The sequence below is a fragment of the Falco punctatus genome (assembly GCF_963210335.1).
Source record: "Falco punctatus genome assembly, chromosome: 3".
In the NCBI taxonomy this organism is placed as follows: domain Eukaryota; kingdom Metazoa; phylum Chordata; class Aves; order Falconiformes; family Falconidae; genus Falco; species Falco punctatus.
Genome location: NC_137582.1, coordinates 28,677,929 through 28,686,694, shown reverse-complemented (window position 1 = coordinate 28,686,694; position 8,766 = coordinate 28,677,929). Strand labels below are relative to the sequence as shown.

Genomic DNA, 8,766 nt, shown 5'->3' with positions numbered 1-8,766 from the left:
CTGCATGTTACAACAGACACACATTAAGTATTTCACTTGCCAAATGGGTCAAACACAGTGGAGCCAATGCAGCTTGACCACTGCCATCACCATCGGGACTGAGTCTTGCTGTCAGAAGAGCTATCCCAGAACGGCAGGCTCATAGCAGGGGCTGGTTTTGAAATGGTCAGGCATACTGAAATTTCTGTTTTGTTTCTGCTTAGGCAATGAGAAGAGCTTAGTGACAGCTTTCCAACAACCAAAATTAGAGAGCTATTCAAGGTCTTAGGAGGCAGGAAAAGGAAATAGCACACAAGTTCACAGAAGAGCTATTTTGAGAAAAAAAAGTCTGTATCTACCCACACAGCAACTGCAACTACTGAGGCTACTCAGTAGCCTGCTATGTTGCTTTGGATATCTGGATGAAGATGGGCGTTATCTGAGGAAGGGAAGTCTGCGCAAAAATAGCAGGAAGCAGAGTTGAGAGAGACTGATGCTTTTTTGTTGAAAAGCTCAATGGAAAGCATGAACACATGACAACAGTGAAAGAACAAACCCCACTAGACAGATGCTGGGCACAGTGCTTAAGGCATTACTGGAATGCACTCAAAGATGATGGGGATGTGGCTACTCAGAAAAGCCCATATAGAATGAAAGCTTTGTAAAATTTGGCTCGGCTGTACATTCAGATGGGTGTATCTTAGGATGAAAAATAGTTTCTTGCTTTTGTTACTGAGTTTACAACATACATTGAGACAGAGAGACCCAAAAGAGCCATGGCTTACTGTGTTCTTCCTCTGTGAGGATGATCCCCATAGCAAGCCACATACCTGTTGGCAGGATAGTATGAGTGATGGTTATTATTCAATGATAATGCAAATATTTTTGTGATATTTAAAATACACAAATTAAAAATCAATGGCATGTTTTAGAAGAGATCCCAAAGCTTATTGCAAATTAATGCCATAGACAGGAAACAGATTGAGGTAACTTTTGGGGAGGAAAATGACAATTGTCCATACAACAAGCTTGTCAGAGAATGAGGAATACTAAGGTCAGCTCAAATGGTCAGTGTTTTTCATTCTGTTTAGTGTGAAAAGTGGCAACTCTCATCAGGAACTATTTACAGAAAATGTCTTGCTGACTCCTGCAGGCTATGGCTCAAACTCCTGTAATGTCAGTTGGTATCTCTCCAAGAAGTAATTTACTTCCCGATGCACTTCTTGAAGATATAACCCACCCATTATTACTACCAAGCCTTGCCATCAGCCGTCTCAGCTCTAGGGTACCATGGTGATTAATACTTGAGGAATGTCTGAAAAGGGTTTGCACGCTGTGGAGGAACAGGACGGTTGTGCTATGCCTAACACAAACTGTTCCTGCTCTCAGCTGGGGAACACTAGGCTACACATTCTGCAGAACATGGACACTCTTTGTAAAATGGTGAATCATGTTCTACTGATAGGAAGAAGGCAAGAACTAGAAGACTGTAGAGAAGCACAAAGACAATGCTTAAGGCCAGATACAGCTTTCAGGTAAATGGATATTTAAATCCAGAGTAACTCCATCAACACTGAATCTATGTCATATCTGCCTAATTTTAGTTTGACAGAACTGGCCCCTGATCTTCCATGCTGTACTTTCCTTTTCTTTTTTCCCCTGTCTGTTTTTTTTGGTGGTTTTGTTGGGTTTTTTTTGTTTTTTTTTTTTTTTTAAATCCTTTCTCAAGACCCACCAGCCAGACTTGCACTGGTTTAGTCCATTCCATTCACATCCGTGTTTACATTCTTTCTGTACTTGCCCTGTATTTTTCTCAAATGTAATACAGTTAAGCACATAAATACTGTCTACTCAAAACAACCTTGTTTTCACACATCCCAGTCTCTCTTACAGCGTTAGAAAGCTCCTGTTACATCTTTTTTCCCCAAAGTCACTACAATGGTTCAAAGAAAGGGGGACAGGTTAAAACAAGCAGCACGAAGAACTGGGGTGCCTTGGTGTAGTTTCTGACACCACTCATAGCTAGTGGGCTGGATCTATTGTCCCTCAAGTCAACGACAGTCTTTCTGATAAAAGAACAATATCAGATCAGTTATACGGTGATGGTCACTGCCTGGCATCCTTGCAGTCAGACCTCAGGACAACTGAAAGTTTTCAGATGAGTCCAGCTATCCAAGCAGCTTAAGAACCAAGTGGCAGATCTTGCAGCTGGGGCTGCCAGCGTGCTACCTGCCACCAGCACAACCCAATTCTACTCTTCAGGAGTTCAGGAGGTGGATTTCAATGGGGCTACAGGAATTTTTACTATTGTGCATTTCACAATCCAAAGCTCTGGTTTTGACCCATAACATTTATGCTACACAGCTCCAGAAGCTCACTGCATGCACCCACTGACAGAGGAATCTGGGGTATGTCCTTAAAGATTGCATTGCCATTAGCTGGAACAGGAGCCAGTTCCTCTCAAAAATCCAGTACCTGCAAGGTCTCTGAAAGTCTTTTGTGATGACAACCTCATGCACATCAGCCTTTTTGGAACTACACTGCCTATGACTTACAAAGTCTGTGCTGGACTCTGTCCTTCATTGTTAGCATAGGGGAAAAAGGCTGCTGGGTACATGAATTAAGAAAACAGCACAGAATTTATGATTTCCCTTTTTAATATCCATTAAGTAATCGTGGCAGGATAACGTTTCTTTCTCACAAAAAGGCCTTCAGTAATACAATATAGTATTACATTACTGTAATTTAGTCATATAAATATATTACAATTTATAATTTATTGTAATTCTAAATAATTCAGTGATAAAAATTAGGAACAAACATGGAAAGTAAAGACAAAGCCCCTGAAAACTCATGAGGCCAGGTACCAATACAATGGGGCGAGGGAACTACATAACTGAATTCTAATTTTATTTAAAAAAGAATCATGCTTCATTATTCCCCATGTGACAGTATTTTTCCTTGCCTGATCACATGGCTTTTTATTTGGTGTAAGTCACTTGTTATATAGAAACACACATCTAGTCTGGTTCATTTAGACTTTCTGTTTTCTACTTAGCTGAGATGGCTAATCAACTCTCTCTTCCCTATGGAGGGCTGGCTTTACTTTCATTTGCTTTCCAATATGCTATGCAGAATAACTTTCCTGCTTTCAGGACTTGGTCTTCAAACCGCCTCATTACTAAAATTCCAAATAACTTTTTTTTTTTCCCCCCTGTTTCCCGATACAAAGAAAATGCATTCAGAGGTTAAAACTGAAGATGTTGCAAGCAGAGCCTAAGCGTTTTAATCAGTATTTAATTTAGCTAGATAGCTGAACACTGAGTAGCCAAGTTCCAATGCATTAACAATTATCTTGCACCTCTTAGTTTTACAAGCAGTTTTTACCAATAGAAGCACTGTTGCTGAATTCCAGCGCATTAGTACCTGCACCTGCAAGGACTGAAAGAACAGGCCAGAGGCTTGCACTTATTATATAGCTCTTTTCTTAAAATTGCTTAGGAAAGCAGTAAGATCATTTGGCTGTAAAACCACCTCTTCCAAAACTTAAGCTTATTTTGGTGTTGCAGAGAGCTGAACGAACCTAAACTGAAAGAGCTTTCGGAAAGCCTCAGCCTGCTCATCAGTACAGTTCAACCAACTCTATCATCTAGACTCACAAAAGCAGGCAAGCACCTCATCTTAGAGCTGGTTCATTAAAAAAACCCAACAAAACAACAACCCAGCTGTTGTGTGTGACTTCACAGACAGACAGGGCAGGAGGCTGATGAGGGGGGACACTGACTAAAATCTGCCTGAGCTGGTGATTTGTAATGGTAAAGAAATTCATTTGTTTACAAATTGTAACAACTCCTGGAAGAGTATTTTGCAAAAGGAAACAGGTAATCTCTTTAGAAGAGGAATCTACATTTTTCACAGGGTTTAAAGGTTTAAAAGTCTGCCGGTGACAGCATTTCAGCAATGTAACTCAGCTTACCCATCTCTGCCCACATTCCCAGAGTAACTGTCAATCAGTATTCCCATGCTTTTGTGTTTCTATCATAAATTATAACCAGATATTTACATGCACAGAACTGGTAAGACAAAATCCACTGGATAAGTGACCTAAGTTCTTGCTAAGACAGGATAAGTGACCTAAGGTATTGCTAAGGCACAGCAATACCTCTGATGAACTGATGAGCTGCTCATATCCAAAAATACTTTTCTGGACTGTGAATGGTTGATGAGTTGCCTGCAATTCACACAGCTGAAAGACAGTTCTGTTTATTAGATAGCTTTACCAATCTCTACTGATCTCTCTGTGTACAACCAGCCTCAAGACAATGAAGACGGGCAATTCCATAGTTGAAAGCTGGAGTAACGTTGCTTCAGTGGAGTTACTCCGGATTTACAGTGGGGAAAGCGAGACTGCAATCTGCACAACTAATAGGGAGTTAGCAAGTCCTTTTCTCACCTTCCCTGCCGCACCGTGCCCACCCACCCCCATCCCCAAAAAAGAATGAGGCTAATAAAAATGATACTGGACCAAAAGTAAAGTGAAGTGACTGTTACACACAGTTAACACTGCACACAGTGTTCTCATAAAGAACAGGGAGTTTCCACCTGGGAAATTCCCTCAAACTCTATGTTTATCCTCATGAAAGATGAGCCAGCAGCCAAGTAAGGGAATGCAAAGGACGCAACTGATCTAAAAGAAGATGTACCTTTGATTGCAGAGGGAGAAAGATTTTTCTAGAATCACAATTACTATTATTTTTAAATTTAACAATCAGTGTAACAGATCTCTTGGTGGTCTATGTGCCCAACAGAGGCCAAGACATGAACACCCAGCGAGAGACGTTCACACTTCATCTTGCCCCAGCTCAGTGCAATAAAGTCTGTGGTAAAGGATATTTTATAAAGCACAGCACAGTAGAAAATCTAAATCAATGAAGCTTACACAGGAGCTCTAAGACTGCCTAACTCATACCTCTTGTAGCTCTAAGAATGCCCTTTAGTCTGGCTGTTTCCATACTAGATAGGTGTCTCTGATGTTAGCTCTGTTACATCAAGAGCCCCACCAAAATCAAGGCAACATTTCTAGGCAGCTTTTTACAATGCAGCAGCTTGAAAACCAGCATTTTGTTCCCAGAGTCCAACGCTATGCACAGTGATAGTGAAAGCAATGAGTTTTGCAGCCAAAATAAAGCCTTGTAAAGTGCTACCTGCCATCAGGACCTTGGATTCCCTTTACTCTTCCTCCCTCCTGTCTCTCAGTGGATTCTTGATTGCTTTTTCTTCCCCCGCTCCCGCCCTTTGAAGTTCCCTGAACTTGTTCCTTCTGGAAACCCGGAGACATGTTGGGCCACCAGCCCCTGTCTGCTCTGAGAACAAATACTTGCCTCCTCCGTAGCTGTGAGGGGTTTTGGCACTAACCTCTACTGCACAGGACCAGGTGCTGGCAAGGGCCGTACAGGACCTGAATAAGACCTTGAAGATATGATCCTGGGTGAGGGCCTGGACTGGCAACCGAGCGAGCAGACTTGAAAATGCTATGGGAAAGAACGAAGCCCCTTTGCAAAAACTCATCTTCACCCTGTGAAAATGACAGTAACTGTGGGATTGGAGCAGTCTGAGCAAAGGAGCTCTATAGCTAGTCCAAGACACGGCTGGAGAGCACTCCCCTAGCTTTCTGCACACAAACATGCAATGTCTGGCCTGACTTCTGAGACTGGGTGCTGAATTTAGGACCTGGCCATCAAGTGCTGTCGTTAAATGATGTGCTAAGAGTGGAGAAATGTCACTGAACAGCTTCCAAAGCTCCAGTTCCATAGCTCACACATCCTCTTGCTGCCAAACTTGTTTCCAGAATGAAAGCTGATCCCCTGCTCAACAGGGAAATGCGAGAGCCCTTACATCCACCAGAAAGAAGAAAGGGAAGTGCCTTGGTCACAATCCTTCCTAATCTGCCTATACTGAATCGCAGCCAGAGGCACTGACCCTGGGAATGGGTTTCTTAAAAACTTTTTTTTTTAAAACAGCAGACACCTGGCTCAGCTTCTGTATTTCAGTTGTCTTCCAATTCTATTACGCCTAGCTGAAAACAGGCAGGTCTCCCACACCTGGCTGCGATTCTGGATCTGAATCATCTCTGGACTGCTCTTACCCACAGCCACTGAAATCAACGGGACTTCACACACTGGTGCAGGAGTCTCAGCCGGAGAGTGATGATCTAAGATCAGAGCTTTTGTCTACAACTCATGCATGCCTAAGAGTGCTAAAGAATAGGAAAAGAGATTAATAACTGACACATCAAGGAATTATACTCCTTTGTCATTAGATTATGCTTAGAATATATTGGGTAAAATGAATATCATTACTTAAGAGTAAAAATGCCTACAGGCTATCAGTACCAATATTTATTTTTAAAATCTTTTAATGCATATTAATGGCAACACCGCTCAAAGATTGATAGATTACACTGTTTTTACTGGTGGGGAAGCAGAGGTTAAGTAAGTTTTTTAAGGCCACACAGCAAGTAAGTGCTTAGATTTATAACTCACAATCAGGCCATCAGGCCATGCTGACTCACTGTGGAATGCATGTTTCCAGCACGCTCGTAAGGGACAAGAGGAAGCAAAAGGAACAAAAGGTACAGATAAAGTAAGCATTAATTCTAAAACAGAAATGTTTCAGCCATTCAAAAAAACGAGAGTCAACTTCTGTTGAAGTTGTCATACCTCACCAGTGCATTAGCCAGAAACAAGAGCACTAGAATAACACAAGGGAAATTGTTCTGACAGTGGTTTTAACAAAAGCGAAAGACACAACAACCTTATGTCATGAGATTTCTAGTACAAAGAAAACCTAGTATGTGATTGAGATTTCACATGAAATTTATGGAGATTTATCCCAAGGTAGCTTTAAAGTTCAGAGAAGCCAGAACTGTTCCTTTCCATGCAGATCCTTGCACCCACAAGACTGTAAGAAACCAGTAGTGGTACTGTTATTCCAGCCTCTGGAAGAGTGTTTCTATGCTACTGCTCTATATCATGTAAGACTGCTCCTCAGTATCTGACATATCTGTACGTACTGGAACATTTAGAAAAAACAAACCTGTTTTAAGCAAGTCAAGAATTTAAATATTCATTTACTCCTCTTAAATATTTTAGGAAAACTAAGAAAATTAAAAGGAACTGACCCTGCAATTTCAAAGATCTTTTGCCAGACATTAACCAAGATGAGTGTGAAAGCAAGTACTGATTACGTGACAATACTATAACCAGACCGTCTGGAATCTGGCTCTGGAGTGGGAATAAAGAATTCATTTCCATTCCATTAAGAGTCTCCATCCATAAAAAGTTCATTTCCCTTTACAGGTAAACAGAAGGGAGATGCCCAACCTGACACAGCTCCTGAATAATCAGACAGGGCTTGTAAAGGCCTTAAATGCACTGAGCAGTTCAAGCTGCAAACTGCCTGCTCCACGCACCCTCCTCCAACTGCATCTCATTTACGCTTACGCAGCTTATGTCATGGGATAAATCCCAACTTACCGCTGGCAGATTCAACACAGTACCCACAACAATATTTTTTGTGAACTGAAGGAGAGGTACAGACTGAGATTCAAGGCACAAAATATCAACACCCACACACACACTCCCCAAAAGTAGAGAATACAGAACTGAATGGCCCTATTTGAACCTGGCTTTGGTTAAAGTCAAGCAGCTGAAAGAGCTCCTGATCCAATACCCACACGTAAAAAATAGATAGGGAAATCACATATTCTTATACTTAATTTAGAACCTGACATTCTAAACTTACTCTGTGGGTAGTTAAGTCAGAACCAGACGCTACTCCTGCTGTGCACTACCATTTCAGCGCCACAGCCTTCTGAGTCCCAGTATACAGAAACACCTTAAATGATGTTACAAATAAAATTCACAAAAACCTTATCAGTTTTAGTCAAGAGGAAAACCTCCAATTCTGCTTATGTTTCTTGTTACAAAACTGGGCATGTTTTGCTCATTTTGAGTGCTCCGGTAAAATGACACTTAGGTATCTATAACTGGAAGAATGAAAATGAAAAGATTTTCTCAAAACTGTTCTTTTTGCCAGGAGCATGTCTGTGTCTGCCCAGTTTTCCTCAGAAACATCTGCAGTTTCTAAGGAAGTTGCTAATCTCTCTCTCTGAATCTTTCTCCTGACTTTTTTTGATTCATTACTTGCAGCATTCTTCCTTCATGTGCCAAAAAGTCACACTGAACCTCAGATCCTAATGTTTGCTTGCCTACAAAAAAAAACCAAACAAACCCCAAACTGAGTGAACTTACTAGCATAAAATATTTTTAATGAAGAAAACATGCTTAATCTTGTGCCCCAGTGCTCCCACATATGGTCTGTGGCCTCCAAACTGCTTGCTAACTGCCCGTGCAGAGATAACAGACTGCACAGCACTAACTCCTCTTCCTCTCCTCCCACGGCTGCACCAGGTGCACCCTTGTCTCATCTGTGAAGCGACAAGGCACAGCTGAAAAAGCCGAGGTATGTTCATAAACCATGCTAGATGTGCAGCTGGTGCTACCAGCTCACTGACACTTGGCAGTAACTGGCAACCACACTGGTCTCATCTCTTAACATCTGTTTTGGCCTCAGTAGGCTCTCTGTCCTACATCTAAAGTCTTGTAACAGAAGGGGAGTGTCTCAGTGGTGTATGTCCGCTCCAGAGGCTATTTCAGCATCCTCTATACGCTCAGCATAAGTCTATTACAGAGCTGCAGCCAAAAGAAGGGTGGTAAACCTGGGGCA

At 41.7% G+C, this 8,766-nt stretch overlaps 1 protein-coding gene across 9 annotated transcripts in view; it reads right to left on the bottom strand.

Moving 5' to 3' along the window:
- Positions 1–8,766, bottom strand: part of ANKRD46 (ankyrin repeat domain 46) — an 85,986-nt gene that overhangs the window by 49,633 nt on the left and 27,587 nt on the right. For 5 of the 9 annotated variants that reach the window (XM_080378083.1, XM_080378076.1, XM_080378080.1 and 2 more), the window contains one exon: positions 765–809. The exons of the other annotated variants lie outside the window; for them this stretch is intronic. In XM_080378083.1, the coding sequence (XP_080234209.1) occupies positions 765–809 (45 nt within the window). The remainder of the gene's footprint in view (positions 1–764; positions 810–8,766) is intronic. 9 annotated transcript variants of the gene reach the window in all.